This window comes from Mustela nivalis (genome assembly GCF_964662115.1).
Source record: "Mustela nivalis genome assembly, chromosome: 6".
Lineage (NCBI taxonomy): Eukaryota > Metazoa > Chordata > Mammalia > Carnivora > Mustelidae > Mustela > Mustela nivalis.
Window position 1 is genome coordinate 145,997,603 of NC_139025.1, and position 21,283 is coordinate 146,018,885.

General features: G+C 50.3%; 1 protein-coding gene and 2 long non-coding RNA genes across 3 annotated transcripts in view; all 3 read right to left on the reverse strand.

The window, feature by feature from the left end:
* The window catches only part of SLCO3A1 (solute carrier organic anion transporter family member 3A1), a gene marked incomplete at its 3' end in the record, with an annotated part of 267,159 nt that extends 253,129 nt beyond the window's left edge, over positions 1-14,030 (reverse strand). Inside the window, exon 1 of the mRNA XM_082736521.1 lies at positions 13,618-14,030. Coding sequence (XP_082592647.1) covers positions 13,618-13,797 — 180 coding nt within the window. The 5' untranslated portion in view covers positions 13,798-14,030. The remainder of the gene's footprint in view (positions 1-13,617) is intronic.
* On the reverse strand, positions 7,759-13,611 carry LOC309867568. The gene is made up of 3 exons (XR_014313246.1): positions 9,181-13,611; positions 8,434-8,515; positions 7,759-8,146 (listed from the first exon to the last, which is right to left on the reverse strand). It is a non-coding gene; the product is annotated as an uncharacterized lncRNA (long non-coding RNA).
* A 3,981-nt stretch (positions 14,031-18,011) lies between the features above and the next one.
* On the reverse strand, positions 18,012-19,962 carry LOC309866498. The gene is made up of 3 exons (XR_014312722.1): positions 19,704-19,962; positions 18,969-19,135; positions 18,012-18,729 (listed from the first exon to the last, which is right to left on the reverse strand). It is a non-coding gene; the product is annotated as an uncharacterized lncRNA (long non-coding RNA).
* Between the last annotated feature and the right edge of the window lie 1,321 nt (positions 19,963-21,283).

Here is a 21,283-nt window from a genome sequence, read left to right on the forward strand (position 1 = left end):
CTATTTTCCAAATTTTCAACCCATGTAGTTCTTGTGTAATAAGTAAACCAGTAAGCCCTCTATATTAAGACAAAAGCAACAAGCATGAACTTGAAGTTCAAGTTAATAGTAGAGCCAAGTGATGAGGCCACACAGGGTTCCTGAGCTGTCTTGGCCCACATTTGGATCGGCTATCTGTGGGCAACAGGTGTGGGGGTGTGGGTCAACGGGCCAGAGGCGTTCTGGCCAGACTCCACATGCCCTGTATACAGGATGTGACATCGAAGGGCACGCAGCTCAGTAAATGCCCCACACGCCTCCCAGCCCCCTTATCCCAGTAGCTGGTTAGCTCTGCTCAGAAGATGGTTTCCCTCTGGCCCCTTATGATTATTCCCAGGAGGAATGCCCCCCTCAGCATTTTGCCAAGTCCTTCTCCAGGAGAACAGGAGGGGAATTTTGAATGGCCTCCATCCAATTTTCAAACTGTAAACTGCACGCCCACTTTCTGTTTGGAGACATTTCCTGTGTGTGAACACAGTTTGTCCTGTTACCAGCTTTAAAGTTATCCAGAACTGATACATTCGAGGCCAAGCTAAAGGGTTTGGAAAAAAAAAAAAAGAAGAAGAAGAAGAAGTCAAATATGATAGGACCTTTCCTAATTTTAGCTCATCTTGCAGAAATCTCATTTGAAGAGAATTCAAAAGAGAGGTTGAACACAGAGGTGCCATTGTGCACGGATGCTATAGCTCCCCCCACCCCCAACCTCCACCACCTCCGCTGCCCACATCCCGGTGAGCACAGTGTTCTGAGACAGTCAGCATCCTTCAGCCCTGTGGCTATGCCATGCAGCCACGCTTGCTTCTAGCTGGGTCTGAAGATGCCCTGATGCTGCTTCCTTCCATATGCTGGCACAGTAGCCTCGGGCAGCATCGTAGGGCATCGCTTCAAAGCTGGGGGGGAGGGATAGAAGCCTTGCCAAGAGAGGTGCGGACCACCCCCACACCGCTGGCTGGAGCGCAGCTTCTGGTGCTGGCCCTGACATGCCCCTGTATGTGGCTGTGGCCGTGTTCCCAGCTTGCCCCTTCTCGGTCATAGGCTTCCCAGCCCCATCCCACCTACGGAGGCTCTTCCAGCCAGATGCTTGCCATGTTAGCCTGACATCTTATTCGCTTGGATCTCCTCTGTCCCAGGTTGACAAAATGACATCTGCGACCACAAACATTCTCTTCTTCTGCCCAGGCCCATCTCCGACACCACCTCCCACCTTGCCCCAACACTTCGCTTCTAGGGCGGAGATTTCATTGACCCTCAGGGGACAGCAGATACAGCTGGACCAGCTGCACGGCTCCCAGAGGACAGAGCCGCTGCCTGGTCCAGGACCCGAGACAGTCTAAGGAATGAGTCATTAGTGCAAAAGATATAAACATGCCATCCCTCCTGCTAGGATATATAAACTCCGTGAGGGCCAAGAACACACCTTACCAAAGTCAACGTTGCTCACGGCACTGAAAGAAGTTGTCCGAGTTAATGAGTTTGGCAGAGACCAAGCTGTAGTCTCTTAAAAGGAGCCAATGCTGAGAAACTCCAAGAGTCAGACAGCTCCCACCCCCACCAAAAACACATGGGCATGAATCAGAATAGAACGCAGGTGTCTGGTCCTGACGTATAAGACACCTGGCCAAATCTTGGGCTGGCTGGCACAGTGATGACATTCTCTTCCAGTCTTACCAAATCCAATAGGACTTCAGGGAAGGGACAGGGCCAGCTGGACATTTTACTGGGCCTAATTCCTGTTAAGGAGTCCCAGGTGGAAGGAGCAGCAGAGAGATACTACACACATTCTAAATATATACACACAAAATGCTCAACTACGTGTATGTCTAGGTTTTCTTGTTGGCTGCTTTTTTTTTTCTTTTTAACACACATTTCCCTTCATCAGATGCCGTACTCACCCAGGCCAATCCCTGCGTTCAACTGTGCCCAGAACCAAGAAAGGGTTTATTCCAAGCTATTCATTAATGCCGTCAGACTCACTCCCCCACAGCCTCACCACCATGTCACAGACAGAAACACAGTGATCCCCTCACTTACTGAGACAGGGAACAGGGACAGTCACAGGGCAGCATTTCTGCGAAGAATGACACACAGCCAACAACCTCCCATAATCTTCCTACCCAACCCAAAACCCTAAAGAGGGCAAAGAATCTGTCTTTTCCTTTTTTTTTCCTTTTTGTACCATCAGACCATTTTAGGGTCCCTTGCTCTTTTTCTCTCCAGATATCGTGGGTTGAATGTTGTCACCCCAAAAGGACTGTGTGGAAGTCCTAATTGCTAGAATCTGTGAACATGACCCTACTTGCAACAAGGTCTTAGCAGATGTAGTTAAGGTAAGACGAGGTCATTACAGTAGGTCCTAACCCAATATGAATGGTGTCCTTCTAGGAGGAGAGAGACACAGAAGGAAAATGCCATGTGACCTTAGAGTCACATATGGGAATGGTGCAAAGGCTACCACTGCGTAGGTGATCAAGGGTCACCATCAGAAGCTACAAAGAAACAAAAAAGGATTCTACCCAGAGTCTCAGAAGAAGCCTGGCTCTGCCCACACCCTGATTTCAGACTCCCGGCTCCAGGACTGCCGGAAGATAAATCTGTTTTTCTAAGCCACCCAGTCCATGGTCATGGTCATACGTCTCAGCAGAGCCCCAGGGAACCCACACATCCCATTTCCTCCTTTGGAAACACCTTTATATCATTCACCTTCCCACTCCAGGGTCCAAGTCCACTTCCAACCAAAGGATAAACAATCAAAGTCGCCATCTCTGCACCTCACATCACACCCTTCTCTATCTAAGGGAGAAAATATACCCCAACTTTAGTCTAACATCTGAGATAGTAAAGAAAATGTTTGACAATAGCCCTACTGCCCTCTGAACTCCAGAGAAAGAAAATGCTTAAGTAGAAGGTAAGACCCCACTTACATAAATAAATAAAACATAGCAGAGTCCAGGAGGGCAAGAATTAACATACCGCCCACGGTCACAGGTGGGACTGGAGCTCTTGCCCTGGAGGGGGTGGGGAACTCCGCTGTATCTCTGGAATGAGGATGGAGGGAAGGCAACCAAGGAAGGGGCTGGCAGACGGGTACAGACAGTACCAGCGGCATAAGGCTGGCACAAGAGTCCTACCTGGGAACGACCAGGGTTTTGACTTCGGGAAGCACACCCTCACAGAGGTCTCGCAGATCTGACCGTGACACCCTGCCAGGGTTGGTGAAGCATGACCCCGGACGGGGGGCCAGCAGAGGGAAGCAAGAAGAAAATTAATGACCAACCAGGAGGTGACAGACCTAAGCTGAGCACCGTGACCACCAGAGCTCAGCTCCCCCCGTGCAAAGAGAAAAGCAGTCACAGAAGCGACAGACCTGAACACAAGAACACTCGACTTCCTTTTTGGGGAGCTAAGATGTGTCCCTTGTCACACGGAGTGGTCTCCCTGACAGCCTTCGGTGCCAGGAGTCCTCACCGTGTCTTTAATTGCTGCTTTAGTACTTAAGTGAAAAAGCCTTCCCCAGTGGAATCGGAAGTATCAGAAGACAGAGAAATACAGACGTATGTATTTTTATCTGCTCACCCCATTCAGAATAGGTACGATGCCTTTTAGGAAACACAGTCTGTTTTTACAAAGGGGGGGGGGAATATTTTAAAAGACAGAAATCAATTATTTTCCCCCTGTATTCACCAAAACATTATTTTTATTTATATGGGCTTATAATCATTATCTCCAAAAATAAAGTCTTCCGGGTTGCTCACCGGCTCACCCCTGCTGGCTAATGTGGGCTAGTCCGGAGGGTGGAACTGCACATTTGGGGAAATTCCTTACTCCTGTGCCCTGATTTTGCCTAAGACGAAATCAACAAGGGCAGAGTTTTGGCGAAGTTATTTTTAAAGAGACCTAAGAACACAAGCCACAGCCAATGTTGGGACCCAGGGACAGATACGCCGGTGGGACAATCGGACCCACCTGCGCATCTCAGAAGGTTCACGGGGCTGCACTTGCCTTTAGCCCAAGTCCTGCGGGATCCGCACACCACCCTGAGCCCCTGTGCAGTGACAAGGACCTCCCTCCCTGCTCTCACCCACCACCAGCAACAGAGCTACAGAACGGCTTTCGGACTTCTCGATTTCTATGCCTCTCCACGCATTAGCCAAGGTAAAGCGAAGGTGCTAATTTATGGTTTTGTCTCCAAAAGACATCCTCCCTTGGGCTGGCGGAAAACCTGCTGTTGGCATATTAAGCCTTCCAGCCGACATAGTATTTACCACGCTGGGGAGGCAGCGCGACAGCCCCATCATAAATCACACAATAAATTGTGAGTCTGGCCCTCGATGTTTTGCATAATGATAGTGGAGGCCTATCTGCTGCTCTCCTAGATCTGTTTCAACGGGTCGAGTTTCCTTTCAGTCTTTTTTCCCAGCACCCACCCCAACCACAAAATAAGCAGCTGTCTACAGCAGAGGAGGCTGGAAACCCGGAATGGACCACGGAGCGTGCCGAGCTGTGCACGTCACACAAGTCTGGCTTTGGGAAGAGGGCAGAGCGATGAGCCACAAGGAGAAACCAGCACACACATTATGCAAAACAAGACAAAGTCCACTCCAAAGGCCACGCCAGCTGCGCTCTGGGAAAGATGGCCAAACTGCAAAGCCAGTCGCAATCAACTGTGGTTGTATTCCCGGACATGCCTCTGAATCACCTGGGCACTCTCTCAGGCCTTTGCAGACACCTGCCCTCTGCAACCTGGAGAGTGGTGGTGACCACAGACCCAGGGTGCACCTGCGCATCCCCAGGGAAGATGTTGGTGCTGAAGCATCGGGCAGCCAAGTTCCAGGGGGAGAGCTCTAGGCGGCTCTGCAGGTGTACCTCTAACCATTCTCTGACCCAGAAAGCCAAAGGAGAGCTGAGCTAATCAACACCATTCTTTTTTTTTTTTTTAATGGGTTGCATCCCAATAATTGAAGCTTACATAATAAAAACATATGGGTCCGTGCTGCTTAGAAATGTGTATCTTCATTAAGAGAATTCTCAGCAAGGTAAACACGAGATTTCAGGTACGGTAGTTGAAAGCTTATATAATCAAGCAGAGGGCAGCTTTCCAATTTCCACTTGCTTATATTCAAGGTGGTAATTTCTCGTTCTCATCAACCGAAGATGGGAAAGCGGCAGTGTCAGAATGGGGGAGCAAATCCAACAATTAGAGAAGGAGCTGCCTGTTTTACATAAGCCTTTTCCGAAGGGGGAGGAGGGAGACAACAGCCAGTCCCAAGAACATTGTACAATAGTCTTTAATTGAAAAGCACCATTGTGACACACTTCTCCCTCCACCAACCTTGCCAGTGCAGGAATGGAGGTAAAAATAATCATTTCTCTCTTGCTTAAGTTCCTGTAGTTGTGTGGGCAGGGATTGAGGGAGGAGTTTGCCTAATATTCTATTATATTCCCCAGGACTATTTGTTGAAAGCCTGCTCTCGGCTCCTTCCCATTTCTGCTAACTCTGCACCGTCGGGAACTCAGGTAGCTATAAAGTGAGAGCCACAAAGGGCTCTAGACTTACCACCAGAAAGTGTCCAGGGTCACCTAGACAGCCAGGTTCATTATCCAGAGACCCGTCCCAAAGCGCCACCTGCCAGACAAATTAGAATCTGCCACCATGTCGTACAGAACTCATGTAGGGATTGTGGACGGATGGACAGACAGATGCACTCGTTCTCCTGCACAGTAACTCACACCTGCTGTCACACCTGCTAGTCTCCAGGATTCACAGAGCGCTCGTAGTGAAGATCTCTAACAAAACCCAGTGCTAAGGAAACAAGACATCCCTGTCGCACTCAACACTCTTCCATTCTGTTACCAGGTTATCTTGAAAGGCCACTGGGGACCCGACCTCCCAGGAGAACAGCATTGGAGAGGTATTGCCAGGTTACTTCTGAAGGGAATCACGAAGTCAAAGGGGAACAGTGGGTCCATGATACCTGCCCCACCCCCACCAGCCCTGTTCAAAAATAATGGCTTGAAACAGCCTATGTTGCCTTTGGCTTTTAAATATTTTCAGCAAGCGTTAACCGGAAGTCATAAATGAGACTTTTGTACTAAGTCCCCGCAAAATTTTAATGACCAACTGTTATGTCTTAGTTGAGTAACTATTCCCTATTTGAAGGGGAATGTCTGCTTATTTCTGGAAGCAGCTGGCTGGGTGACCATCGTTTCCATTAAAAAACTGAGCTACTAAAACCTCCGTGAGGAAGGGCTTCCCTTTTCAGAAAGCCTCGGCTCAAAGCCACAAAGAAAAACAGAAATAAAGAATCTGGAAATAGCCAACTGCAGATTCTGCCCGCACTCAGTGGAACGTTTCCGCTCTGCCGGCGGTCCCTGGAATGCCCACGAGGGAAGCCCCCCAAGCTTGCTCACTGCGCAGCCGTGGCTGCAGAAGGTCCAGGGCCTTCGAAGGAGACAGGGCTTCTTCCTCAGTGAAGCCGACCCCACCAGGGTTTAGGGATGCAGGGGTCCTCAGAGAGCGCGTGCTCTCCTGGGAAGCCTATGGCCCTTGACCATGAATCTATGAACTCACCTAAAATAGCCACTGCAGTTTGGGTCACTGAGAAGAGCCTGCTTTATTCCTCATACTTCCCAAGGACAGAGGTGACCAGACCTGGGGAGCAAAGTTGAGTGTCTCTGTGCAAAGGTGTCCCCCCTAAACAATCATCGTAGCTCAGGGGAATGAATCCAGGGGACGAGAAATGACACACCATCAACAGCCCACTCGCTCAGCCTCCGAGAAAACCAATAAGGTTCAAGAGGGGTAAAATGCCCATAATTGTGCCTACGGACCCTGCTTCACACCGCAGGACTAAGAGGCAGTGGGTGTGGCACAAGCCCTGAGAACCCCCTAGGCAACCAGGACTGAGCCCCAAGGTTGCTCATCTTAAACAAGGCTGCCCAGAGGGCAGCATATGTCCGTAAGAGCTGTCGCTGATCTCACCTCCTGACACCCCAGGCTGCCTTGGAGCGGTCACCCCTCATCCAGAGACAGAACAAGCTACAAGGGCCCAGATCTCCAATTCAGGAAGCAAATTCTCAGGCCCCTGGAAGGACTTGTGCTGTGCCAAGGTCAAGGAATAGGGTTACGTCATTAGTGTGAAAGTTCTGAATCCCTCCCCTATGCGGAAACACTCTACCACATGTCCACAGATCTAAATCTCCCAACCATCTGTGAAGACAGGACCTGTTTTTCAAAAGGACGATACTGGGGCTCAGGTTAAGTCAAGTCAGGAGCTGGGAAGGAGAAGGTCCCGGGTTCAAATGCAGGTCTTCTGACTCCAAGTCCAAAACCCTCCTCCTTGCTCTTCAGCTGCGCACAATGTAGAAGACCGTCGAGTATTCCCCATCCTGTGGCCACAGACCAGAGCGAGAGATAACAGGGCCCCTCCAAGCCAGGCGTCAGGGCACCTGTCCCTCCATCCCTACTCCACCCACCTGGAAGTACCCTCTGACTAGAAATGCTCAACGTCACCATTACTGGAGTGGGCTCCTCTCCCACATGACTGTTAATTTTTATAGTGTCTTTAAGATAAAATGGATTGCTATATTTATAATAAGGGAATAAACAGAATTAGCAGGTGGCAGATTTCTTACTACTAAAAACCTTTTACCTCCCAGACAAAATGTTCATGCAGCATAGTAAACTACTTGATATTACAATTCACTACACCCAAATCAACACTTGATTGAAATAACTTTATTTCTCATTTGTTGGGGCTACAAACTGAAGGTCTGCAGTAAATACACAGAACCAGGTCATTATGAATAGCTAGTATACATCAAGCACTGTGAGCCAAAGTGCTTTACAAGTACCGACTCCGTGAGTTCTCACAGCAGCGTTATGAGGGTATGTACGATCATGATCCCGGCTTTAAAATAAAAACCCAACACACAGAGAGGCTAAGTCATCAGCCTAAGAACACAGAGCTGAGAAGGGGAGAACATGGGAGTGAACCCCAGGTCTTCTGAAGCTCACCCCCACTGAGCCATGGCTGCCACAGGTGCTGTCAGTCTCCGTCTCGGAATTTTCACCCTTTAACTGGGAGCTTTAACCATCCAGCAATCCTGCCTGTTACATGAACACAGAAACACTTAAGTTACATAAAATACAAGTTTCTCAACCCATACCAATTCACACTTCTCCTGTGATCCAACATCAGTGATCCCACTCCTTTTTTCCGGTTTATTATATCTGTTTTGTAGATGCACGTATAGAAACAGAAGCAAAGCTAAGTGACAAGAACAAGGATGCTATCTTTGTGCCTACAGACTGCCAAAAACATTTCTGAAGGGGAACAGAACATAGGTGATTGGTCTTCAGTTAAATCTGTGTTTAAGCCATACTATGAAAATTACCACTGAAACGTCCTTTAACATCTTCCCAAAAGGACAGCATTCAATATTTGGCGTACATAATCCTGTCCAAGAACATGTATGTCTAGAAACACAGAATGCACACATTAATACATATAGTGTAATGGAGAACACATACAAAATATAAGTAAGTAGAAGCGATAACTACTTTGACGCTACTTCAGAGAAATGTGGTTATTTATTAAATGATGTACTGCAGTTCCATCAGTGCAACTTAAATTTATTCCCCAATTTGGAAGTAGAAATGCTGCTGGTAGAGTTTTCTTCTCCACTCCAGCGGGGCGGGGGGGGGGGGGGGGGGCACCTTCTGCGCACGTGCTTGCCCAGTCACCTGAAAGATGGACCCATCCCCCTTTGCCTGGCACCTCAAGGAGCCCTCCTTCACCCAAGAAACATGGTCGGCCGGTCAGTTTAGCAGGATGCCTTCTACTCCCCAGCCTCTGCAGGAGGCCTGGCACCGACCTTGAAAGGAGCACCAGTGTCAGCCATTAACCAGTAAAATTCACAGATTTGTTTTTCTTTATTCAAGGCCTTCACCTTCATCCGATGTGGCTGTTTCCTCATTGTTTCTTCACTACCATATACTTAACTCTGCTAAATGAGCCCCTCCCTGAACAAGGCAGAACTTCAAAGCTCACTTTCAGAGGAGCAAGGGAAATTCTGAGACCCGCTTGCTTGAACTGCCCCCAGCACCAATGGAAACTTCTCCAGTCTAACACAGAGCTATACCATTCCAACAGCAGGCAAGGAGATGCGTTTACATGCTGGGCATCTGATTAGTAAGGCAGTCTCTCCGTGGAGAAGCCTCTGGGTCATCCTCTCTGTAAGGAATCTAAAATGGAAATGCGGGAGAGTGACAAAATTTAGGAAAAGAGATCGCGCTCGCTTCACAACGGATGCACTTCCCGGGCTGTTAACCACACAAGAGAAAAACCCCTCCAGAAACTAAGCTGTGTACACAAAGCTGGCTGAAAGGAATTTTAAGAAATCGTTTTTTTCCCCTAAATAATTATTAGCTAAACATTTGCAACCAAACAGCAAGGAAAAAAAAAAATCATGGTAATTGTATTTCTCACTACCTGGGGCTATCCAGTAATTATGCAAATGGCAGAAAATTCGTCACTTTGAGCAACCATAAGTGTGTAAAATAATTTGATTAAGTAAAATACAGTGGCCTTAGTCATCATACTAATTTGACAAGGACTTTAAAAATGTCACTCAGCTGTCTGCTTCTGGGGAAGAGATGCAAATACCCCTCTTCAAAATGATGCTTCCTGAGAGATTGAAAAAAGAAGAAGAAGAAGAAAGAATATGAAATCCAACAGTCTCACCTTACCAGTCACTCAAGCTATGCAATGCGCTCCGGCCGAAAATTTTTAAAAAGGGACTATCAGGCAGTAAGAAGGAGCTTTGTGACATGCACTCACGTCTCTGGCTTGTTACCTCCTCCCCACAACCTCAGTCTCAGGGTGTGCAAAATTCTCAATCAGCAAATGCCCACCGCCCCCCCAGCCCTCTCGACTCCCCAGTCCCCCCAAGAGTCAGAGGCCCCACCAGCACACCCCACCCTGGAGACTCCTCCTGCAACCTGAAGTTTTCAACCTGAAGAAACTCAAATGCCTTTGTAGGAGAGCCTCAATCACAACCACCCAGAGGGGTCAGAGGCTTTCATTTCCTGCACGCAGCCTTATCCACTCCGGTCCTCGGCAGTCTGAGAATGGACGCGAACCTCTGCCCACAGGGCGACCGTCCACAAATGGCTGCAAACATCTCAGGGGGTCTCCACGCGCCACCAGGCAGCGCGCACCCTCTGACTTTCTCTCCAAGTGGTTCCCACGTGCCTACGCCTTCTCGAAAGGGCCCGAGACCTCAGCAGATGTCACATCCTTGCAAGTAGGTCAGTTCAGACTGGAGCCACCCGAAGCCGAGGCCCAAGTAAAGGAAAATCACATTCTTGACCCAGCACGCCACGTCGATCAAACCGGACAGGTCTCTCTTCTGCTACAGAAATTATTTTGTGGCCCATCAGGCTGTTTCGGGAACGATGAAAGAACATCCCTGTGACTGTTGGCTGATCTGAAGCATAATTTCAGGTTGAAACACTTGCAAGTGTAACAGATTTCAGAATCCACAGCTGGCCTGGGGTTGCATGATTACCTTATCTCTACGATGGGGGGTGGGGGGCAACAGCCTTCTGCACTCTCCTGAGAGACACCCCCCCCACACATACACACACCCAGGCAAAAAGCTGCTGGTCCCCTGCCCAGCTTAACAATTAGTGTTTGTCTCATACACAAGTCTCCCTTGAGTTTCCTCCTTAGGCAGGTTCTTGAGGGACGGTGCGTGCATTCGCGCACACACTCACACACTAACACACGCAGAGTCCTGCTTTTCAAAGTTGCTTCTCAAATCACAGGCAACTTCCTCCTTCAGTTCTGCAGTTGGGAAGCCTACACCAGTGTCACTGAAGACACGGGCAATCTGCCTTTCCAGAAAGTAAACAGAGAAATGAAATGAAGCCTCCAAATGTTTTTTTAAAAAAGACAAAATGAAAACGTGCACTATTGGGATCAAATAGGAAATACCATCGCTGCCACAGAACTTTTGATCACGTCCCCTGCCCCCCATCCCCGAAGGAAGCATTGCTGGCCATGTCCCAAAGTGTGCCCTTCCTCGGGTATCTGAAAATGCTACATCAGAGGGACGGGCTGATTGCCAATGCCAAGATCACATACAACACACACCCTGCACACCGACCCCGGGTACAGCCGCTTGGGTTTCTCAAGAAAGCCATGATGAATTAAACAGGGAGAAATCTGCTTCTCCTGCAAACATCCTACAATGCTTCATTCCCCAGTTATCCATAAAGAAGTCTCACACAGCTGAAGGAATAACAAACTTTTTATTCCACCTCCAAAATAACAGATGAACAGCCAACTCCCCAGCGGCCCAGAAGAGTAAAACCCACAGCAAGCGGATTCGGTCAAGCCTGGCAAGCAAACTATCTATTTTCATGAGGTTCAGATGGCAATGGACAGTCCAGAGCAGCTGGGCAAGGCTGAGCCCTGAGCACCTTATTCCTCCACTCCTAGTAACCAAAATGAATTTAATTTCCTAGGCCTGTCCTCTGCTGGGCCTCCAGCTCCTTTCTGCCGGTCACCTGTTGACTCCTGTTACCCTAGCTCTCTGAACTAAGCTTTCTCTCAACCCAGGCTGAAACGGTAAGCAGCACCCCCCCCCCCGCCACCCCCCCTCCTAGGTGGACTGACTTCCTCAGCTGCCTGCCACTGGCCTATTCTGGGATTCGAGTCAACGTTCTATCTCCTGGTGCCAGCCCTGCCTCTATATATCTGCCTCACCATCAGCCCTCTGCTTCTCAACTTTCTAAAGGAGCTTAGGCTACTCATCTGGCTGAAGCCCAGCCTCATTCCGTTCTAAGACCCTTAGATCACTGCAAGCTAAAACTAAGCCCGTGCCTTCCTTTATAATTCACGATGTGAAAAGTTCTGTTGCTGTTCGCCACACATGAATACTGCACTCTGCTTGGTGGTCTAGGGCCACCAAACTGTGAAACTGAAGACAGCTGTGGATATACTAAATACCTCCCCAAACCCAGACCAGGTCAGGTAGTACATACTTTGCATATGCTCCCAGTACAGACCTATAAATATTTTCTTACTGTGCATTTGCATCTTGGTAATACATATACCTATTTTAAGATCTTAACAATCAAATTCCCTCCATGAAAGCTCTGATAAACGGACCCCCCGCCCCCCAAGACAGTTATCCCTACCTCAAAACTCCACGGGCCACAAATACTGCCTGAACTGTAACTACAGAAAAAGTGCATTTTATAGAACAGAGATGCACACCACAGAGAGCTGAGCTTGAACAACCCGCTCTCATAACCTCGAAACTGACTTCACCCCACACTAGAGACCACACCTGCTTATAGTTCCTCTGGACTGCAAGCCCCCGAGTCTTTGGAGTCCATTTATGAATGATGCCCTGCCCCGGCAGTCTGGATCTCATTAACTGGACCCCAAGGCCAGGAAGGAGGGATTACTGGTACATCAGAAAGAGCACGATTCTGTCTGTAGATGCCCTTATCCAACAGCCAAAATCTTGTCCAATTCTATCGCCATCAAACTTGTCCACCCACACTCAAAGTCTCAGACATTTGATTTCAGTCGCAGGTCAATCACCAAGTAATGATTTAACATTACACTCCGAAAACAAAAATATTCTCCCGTGTAGGCAGGGCTGTACTTGGGTCTGGACGTGCACTCAGAGTCTAACTCAAGTTGGGACCACCTGCGCCGGGCAGGACAAAGTAGGTATTTGACAGTGCTGAGTCATTACAAGCTGTTTCCTCTGATATGTTATGCACCCCTGGGCCGTCTGGGCACTAATATCCCCTTTTGGAAGGATGTACATAGAGCAAAATACTGCAAACACCTTGTGGGCGAGAGACCACGGTGGGGAATCGAGGTCTGAGCATGGGTAGCAGAACTATACAAACTCGCAGCTGCTCTCCAGGTACTGTAACTTTATCCCAGACGCCGAAAGATGGCTATGGGGATAGGGAGAGGGAATATTCCCCCCCTGCAGTCCTGGCTCGGATCAGGGCCACATTCGGGCGCATTTTACTCTAAGCTGTTAAATCCCCCCCGTAATTGGCGCATGGAGAAAGCGCCCGGAGAAAATGATGCATAATGGATTTGTTCTCGAGGCGAATGGAATGGAGATAGAGGACGCAGGATGCTAACTGGCTTTTCTCGCCATGTGCAGGTCACCTGAAAACCGCGCTGCCTGCCTCTCCGAGGGGGCTCCTGAAGTCACCCTCTGGCTGCGCCTCCCCGGCGGGGAGGGGAACGGTTTCACGCCCACCTGCCCGCCGCCTCTCCTCCCCGGGCACCCCGGGCCCCCGCCGGCCGCGCGAGCAGCTGCCGGCATCCGCGGTCCCGCCCGCTCCCCGCTCTCTCGGCAGCCCGGGCCGGCAGCTCCCCCGGCGGCCGCCTCTGCACCACTCGCCAACCTCCGCGCCGGGCCGAGGTCATGCCCGCCTGCCCCCGGGCCCGGGCGGCCCCTTCCCCGTGCCTGCCGGCCGCCCGGGCGCCGGGCTGCGGAGGGGGCCCCCGCGGCGGAGTTGGCAAGGGGACTCACCAGGTAGGCGCCCACCGTGCCCTGCGCCAGCATCAGGGCGCACTCGGACACCAGGAAGATCTTGATGTTGGAGAAGCAGGACACCTTCTTTTTCTTCTTCTTGTTCCTCTGCGCCTCGTCCCCCTGCAGCTCGCCGCTCCGGCCGCCGCCCGACGAGCCGCCCGGCTTCTTCCCCTGCATCCTTCCCCCGCCGCCGCGGCCGCCGCCGCTTTCCCGCTCGCCCCGGGTATCGGGGCCGCTGCCGGGCGGCGGTGTGCGCGACGAGCCTGCGTGCTGTCCCCGCCCCGGGCCCGCGGCGGCCGCCCCTGTCCTGCCGGGGCTGAAGAGGTGAAAGGCACAGCTCCTCACCGCCGCCGCCACCACCGCCGCCGCCGCCGCGCGCGCTCGCCCCCTTCCTCCACCTCCTCCTCCTCCGCCCTCCCCGCGCCTCCTCCTCCGGCTCGGGCTGTGCCAATCACAGGGGCTCCTCGCGCCGCCCGCCGCCGCCGCCGCCTCGTCTCCCGCGGACGCCCGCCGCTGCCATCGCCCGCTTCCCCTCGCCCGCCGGCGCTCGCCTCCTGTGCGTCTGCCCCGAGGCCGGGCCGCCCCCCGCCGCCGGTGCGCCCTCGGGGAGGCGCGAGGGGGAGCAGCTCGGGGCGCGCGCGGAAGGAAGGGGGGGTGCCCCTGAGGGAGGAAGGCGGTGCCCGGCCCCTAGATGGCGCTGCGGGGCTCGGGGCGCGCTGCCGCGGGCGCTGGGCGGTGCTGCGCGTACAACTGGGGGCGCGGCGGTGGGGTGCGGGGGCGCCCCGGCGGGACGGGGACGGAGAGCTCGGGATCCGGGGAGCTAGACGCGAGGAGGGGCGAGCCGGTTTCTAGGAAGAGAGAGAAGACCGAGTACCCAGGAAGGGGTGGGCGCGCTCTCTTCCCCTCCGCCCGGCTATTTCTGGGGACAGATGTTGCGCCCCGGGGCTTGGGGAGGTGCCAGAGGTCAGAGCTGCTTGAGGCTTCCGCAGCCGGCTGGCCCCTGCTCCTGCTCCCCCGGGCCCCTGGGCGTGCGTAAAGGGCTCCTGACCGCAAGGAGAGAAAGCAACTGAAGCACCCCCAAGGGGGAAGTTCGATTAACCCGTCGGGAACCGCACAGATTATCAGCTACCCCCAGCCACGCTGTCTGGGTGGCTGCACGGTCTCAGTGACCTGTCCTCAGGAATGATGATGCAGCCGAGGCGACAGCCCGCGGGAAACGATTCGCCACAGGGCTGCTTTGATCCCCATTCCCCTCCCCTAATTTTGTGGCCCGGGCCACTTCCCTGTCCTTGGCCTGAAAGCCTGCGCCCCGTGGCAGCCGCTCTTTATTTATAATCATTACCAGGAGTTTGGGCCACAAGTCAACGCCAGTAGGATCCGCTAGTCGTCCCACAGCTTTGGGGAGCTCAGAAACACTGGGGAGGACTGGATCAGTACCGGGAAGGCTCAGCAACTTCTGCCTGGGCCACTGGGGGGGTTCAACCAATTCTTTCTAAAGCCTTTACTTAATAATGTGTCAGAGAAAATGTGCCATTCTCCTAGGCTCCTGTGTACAAATGCGAGCTAAAATTTGAAACTGAATAGCAATTAACACTTCCATAATGTTTATTTCCTCCTGAAGAACTTGAATGAGAATGGATGGTGTAATGTGGGGGCGTTGTCTTGCCATACCATTTAAATATAAACTGCTTCATCCTGTCGTTCCAGACATGATCTCACCTAGACTTGGTGTCCCTTTCAGATGCTTCCCCTCTCCTGGTCTTGGCTGTCTGCTGTCTGAATTGGCTCCCCCCAGCAGAGATCTTTTACTATTCATTCCCCCTCCCCCCATTCATGTCACCAGGGGCTGCGGCATTCCCAGAGAGTCTGTTCCCTTATTGCAGCTCCTCCCCTATGCCCTGCACCCTACCGTCAGGCACAGCTGACATTTCTACTGAGTCCTGCCTCTGGCCCACCTGCTGGGCCCTCTCCAGCAGGCTTCAGGGGAGTACCTCCATTCTTTTCCCTGAGAAGACCCTCCATGAGCTAGTTCCCTTCCTGCCTCTGCAAAGCAGAGATGTTTACTTGTCCCCGAAGCTCTTGAAATAGCATGCTGAGTGCATCATGGTCTGTAAGTGTTGTTTACATACTTTGTAACAACAAGAGGTAATGTTTCTCCTGTGCTTCCTCTGGTCAGGTCCCATTCTAAATACTTTACCTGCTTCTACCCTTTAGGCCTCCCAACCATCCTCTAAGCTAAATACTATTATTAGCCCACTTTACAGATAAGAAAATAGAGTCCTGGGAAGGTTAAGTAGCCTTGCCAATGTCACATATCCACTCAATGGCAGGGCCAGCCTCTGAAACCAGTCCCTGTCTCTTGAGGACAGCAGAACTCAGTATACGGTTTCTACTTTATAAATGGAGACTCAGAGATATATAATGACTAGCCCAGGGTCACACAGCTCAAAAGGGAAAGTACTTGAATCCAAGTCTAGCTCTCTTCACTCTATACCACATTACCCTGTGTGTAGTCCAAGAAGGACACAGGCTTTTTTCAGTTTGGGTCATTTATTTTAGGTCAAAACTTAACTGTCGTTGGAGTATTCAAACCCTTCTGCTGCCAGAAAGAGGATTCTGGATTAGGGTTGTAGCTTCTCCATGTAATTAACGGTAAGCAGGCATGAAAATAATCCTGTGCCTGAAGACTTGAAGAGTAATCAAAGTCAGCCTGAAGGAAATCGGGTGTCAGCCTCACAACCATCAGAAAGAAGAATTTAACACCTTCAATTTCCTTCCCTCCTCACTTGTCCTTTATTTACCTGTAGATGAGGGCTTCAGGGTTGATGAGGTGGGTTCACGAGCTCAGGTTCTTCTACTTGGCATCTCTCCTACGCAAAGAAAGCAGCACAAAAGACTGACCACCCCCGTCTCTGCATGGCAACGTGACTGTTGGTTAGGTATGTTAATGCCCTGTGTAACATTCAAATCTCACAGCAGGGAGAACTGTTCCGATTAGACCCATTTTCATGAGTAAAAGCTGCAAGTAGCTTTTAGGAGCTTACAGCTACCAAGTGGCAGGAATAGAAAACTGCATTTTCCCACCTCAAGTTGGGAGGAACGCCAGGAGGAGGAGGGAGATCAAGAGGGGATTTAGCCCCGCCATGGTCTGTGGTTTCCCCTCCAACCAGCCTCTGAAATGAACCATTGACCCTCCTGTGGCAAACAAGGCTAACAGAGCTCAGATCCCAACCCACGCCTCAACTGGGCAACCTTAAATGTTGCCTTGGAGAAATGCCACAGCCACCACTTCCAGCCTGGACCCTTTCTCGTCCTCTACCCCCCTAGTGGTGGGTGATAAATTTAGGATCCGTAGGCATCCCAAACGCCTGGAGGACCCTTGTGATTATTTTTGCCTCTCTGCTACTTTTTTGGGCTAGGTTCTAAATTGGACTTTCCTAAATTAGATGAAAATACTGCTAGCTAGAGCTGGGGCTCCATGACTCCTCTCTTTCTTGGCGACTAGAGGTATTCCAAACACTGAGAAGCCATGTAATCTGGAAATGCGATGTAGGGAAGCACAAAGATCAGGTGACGGGGGAAGACAGACCGGCTTTTTTATTCCGAAAACATTAATAAGCTGTACATAAATGCTTGGTGATTAGGATTTGGGAAGCTTTTCTCCCCCACTTTGGAAAGGACCATCGGTTCATATATGTGGGAGAGAAGTGGGTTAACTTCATGGCCACGGGAAAGAGAAGTGACAATATCTTTCACTGTTCCTGAGCTGTGGCAAGATTTCACAGCAAGCAGCCTCAATGTAATTCAACACAATGAGAAACTGTTGTTCAAGTAATTCACATGAACCATCCTTTGCCAGCTTCAATTTTGTTCACAGGCAAATACAAAGTTGAAAAATAAATGCAAAGAATGATTTCTGATTGTTACTGGGATGGAAAATAGATGCTTAGATTCTCACCCTATGGATGGATTTTTTTTTTTTCTTTTTCTGAAAATACAGCAATCATGTATTGTGTCCAACCAAGGATAGAATTGGGGCTAGGCCAACTTCTTTGGCTTGAAACTAATATTTGGGCTGAGTTGAAGCTTATTTTTTCTCCCTCAGAGTTTTTCTCTCCCCACCCCCACTTTACAATTAGCCTGATGCATATGCCTTTCTACTCAGAGCCCATAGCGGGTGTTTGCTACTGACTGTATTCACAGTTCTACATTTTAAATTATATCTCTTAATTTGAATATATCCTAAAGCTCAGCAAAGAAGTGAAAAGAATAAACATCAGTGTAGATGTAATTTTAAGAATGTGCCTCCGAAATCCAAGGGAAACGGAAAGGGAGAGAAAAAAAAAAAAAAAGAACGTTCAGGGAAATTGGAGAACAGATAGGAGAAAACTCGGGATTTAGAAATGTGTTTTATTTATGTAAAATGAGCCTTGAGATGAAAGAAGCAATACAAATGATAAACATTTACCAATATTAGTATATTTGGGGAGCTCATTCTTGGTTGTCTTCAACTGCTATGTGGGTGCATAGAATGTTTACCCAAATAGACTGTTAGCTTCTGAAGAGCAGAGTGTTTTCCTTTAAAAATAAAGGAGCCCTTGTCCTGCTCAGCATCTAACAGGCCTCCTGCCAAGAGGCTTAATACTTAGGATTAGGACAGGAAAATGACCAGAGGGTGTCAAGGTTTATAGAAGACTTCCTTCCAGGTATACTCCCCAGGGACCAGCTTCTCCATCCCTGTGGCTCCTTCTTATATCAGGACTTATCCTGGAGTGCCTCTCACTGACACAATGCCTTTTCTCTCTCAAGGGCAAGTGTCCCAGTTTTGCTCCCAGTCTCAAAAATGCACACACGCCCTTGTGTTTTAAGGATGGCTACTGATAGTAAATGTGAACCAAGGAAATAAAGCAGCCCTGCAAATGTTCAGAAGGCCCAACGGCCTCTCTGGCAAAGACGTGTAGGTTTTCAAGGCTGATAACATGCCAAGAGTCTCATGGTTCCCCAGACCAGCAGAAAGTGGTCACAGTTGTCTGTCCCCCTAGGGGCCGTTGGCTCCAGTGTTGGGTACACCAGGTGGTCGTGGCACACAGCAGCCCAGGAACCCTCCGGCTGTTGGAACAAAGGACATATGAGAAGACCAGGAAAGAAAACCCCAAGGTGTGGGATGCCTCTAAAACCTAAACCCAGAGTATGAGTCATAGAGACAACCTCCACAGATGAGGGAGTGGAAACCCCTACTCGGATGAGGGTCCTCCCCCACGCCCAGCTTCTGTCCTCCAAACCCTGTCCAGCTTCCCCCCTATGGAAGGGTAAAGAGAGCAACAAAACGAAGAAGAAGGCCATCCTACCTCTGACTGCCTATTCCGGGCTCAATTGCAGCCCCCCAAATTCATATGGTGAAGCTCTAAGCCCCCAGTCCCTCAAAATGTGACTGTATTCGGAGGTAGGGCCTTTGAAGAAGAGAGTACGGTCAACGGAGTTCTTAGGGGGAACTTCATCGAAGAAGACTGATGTCCTTACAGAAAGAGAAGATGAGGACACAGAAAGTTCAGGCAGAAAGGCAACCATGTGAGGACCCAGGGAGAAGAGAGGGTTTGCAAGTCAAGGGGAGAAGCCTCAGGAGGCACCAAACATGCTGACTGACACCTTGACCTCAGAGTTCTAACCGCCAGAACTGAGAGAAAATAAATGTCTGTTGTTTAAGCCACATAGTCTGTGATCTTTTGTTAGGGTAGCCCAAGCACGCTAATATACTACCGTACCCCTCTCCCCAGCCCTTCTCTCTTTCTCTCTCTCTCTCTCTCTCTCACACACACACACACACACACACACACACACCATGCTTTGGTCATAGTTAATTGCAGTGTCTTGAGCTCACCATGCTTTCTCCTTCAAATGTTTGCACCTACTATTTCCTCTGCCTGGAATGCTGTTCCCTCCTCCCCTTTCTTCGGCTGGCTCACACCTACTAGTACCTTAAGATTCAGTGAGAATGTCACCTCCTCCCCTACCAGGAGGAGGTGACATTCTCACTGGATGTTTTCCCCTCCCCCACTGCTTCCCTACCACCTACATCCCCTTACCATCTATGTCCTCCTCTGCCCTGGTGTTCATCCTGTTGTGGAGGGCACTCACTGCTCTTCTCCCGAGAAGCTTCTGATCAGTGTCTTCATCTCTGTTTCTGGCCCTGGAGGAGTCAGGCCCAGAGTGTTTAGTAACTACTGGGCAGAAAACAAATCAGTGAGGATACAAGAAGTGATCCTTCCCCACCTCAGCTACCCCCCCCCCCCAGCTGTGGAACAGGACTAAATGGCAGGAGGAGCCCATAAGCACTGGGAGGCAAAGAGGCCATGATAGTCATGAGAGCTGTAAAACCACATCTAGCAAGGCAGGAAGTGAGAGTCTCTCTTGGCTGCCTTTAGGAAGTGAGAGCGACGGAAACTCCCCAGAGCCTCACCACTCAATGTGTGGTCCGTGGACCGGCAGCACTGGGGCCATCTGGGAGCTTGCTAGAAATGCAGCCTCTCAGACCTCAGCCCCTCAGACCTCAATGTTCTGAATCAGAATTTAAATTTTAACAAGATCCCCAGGCAATTCATATGCACAGGATGATTTGAGTAGAATGGAACCAGCTTAGGAGGCTATGAAAAGGAGCCCAAAGCTAGGCGACTTCCAGCAGCATTGTAGATTTCTGTGTATTCCCCCTTTCCTTGTGTTTGGGGCTTTAGAAGGGAGTTTGAAGAGAAACAGTTGGCTCTGAAAAAGATGCAGATTGTTTTCATTCTCCTGGAACCCTCGCACCATGGGGTCCCACAGAACGCGGGGGACCCGGCAAGGCCAGGGGACCCAGAGAGGAGTCCATTTTGCGTCTGACTATTGTTCTCACAGCATCTCTCAATCTCAGAATGAAAGGTAGGATGCTGGACTTCAAGATCGTGAGGGCTGCCTGAAATTCCCTCTGCCAGCCCCCCTTAAAATGTCCATGAAAACCCAAAAAGGCCACCAGGACTTAATTGGGCTGAAACCCCAGATCCTAAATATGGACCACCCAGTTTCTCAGGGAAATGCCCCTTAACACAGGATGAGTGGGATTACCAAGGAAGAGTCCCTCCTTCCCCCACAGGGAGAAAGGACAGGAAGGCTCTGCATGAGGGACCTGGGGTAATTCCCCAATCAGAAAGCCTGACAGTCACCTCTTGTCTGCCCAAGGACACTCAGCTCAAGGCTGGCATCTCGCTAAGTCTATGTGATTGTAAATTCCAGAAAAGCACAATGGACCTCGGTGAAAGGGGTGGGTGGTTTTGGAGTAAGTATGTCCTGGGATATAAAGTAATACAGTCATACAGAGAATGGGTAATATACTGATATAGACGGGGGGTGGGAATGGGAAGCCCATGCTTTCGATGATCGAATGCTGTGTAACAAGACATCCCAAAACTCAGCGATTTAAACAACAACGTCCATTTGTTCATTTTGCTCAAGAATCTACAATCTGGGCAGGGCTTGGTAGGGAGACCTGGACCCTCCTGGAACAGGGCTGGAATCATGGAGGTCTCCCTCACTGTCCCATGCCTGCATCCTGGGCCAGCAAGGCTCCAACAGCTAGAGGCTAGAAGAGCCGTGCCTTCCTGGCATCTCTGTTTGTGGTCTTTCTTCACGATCT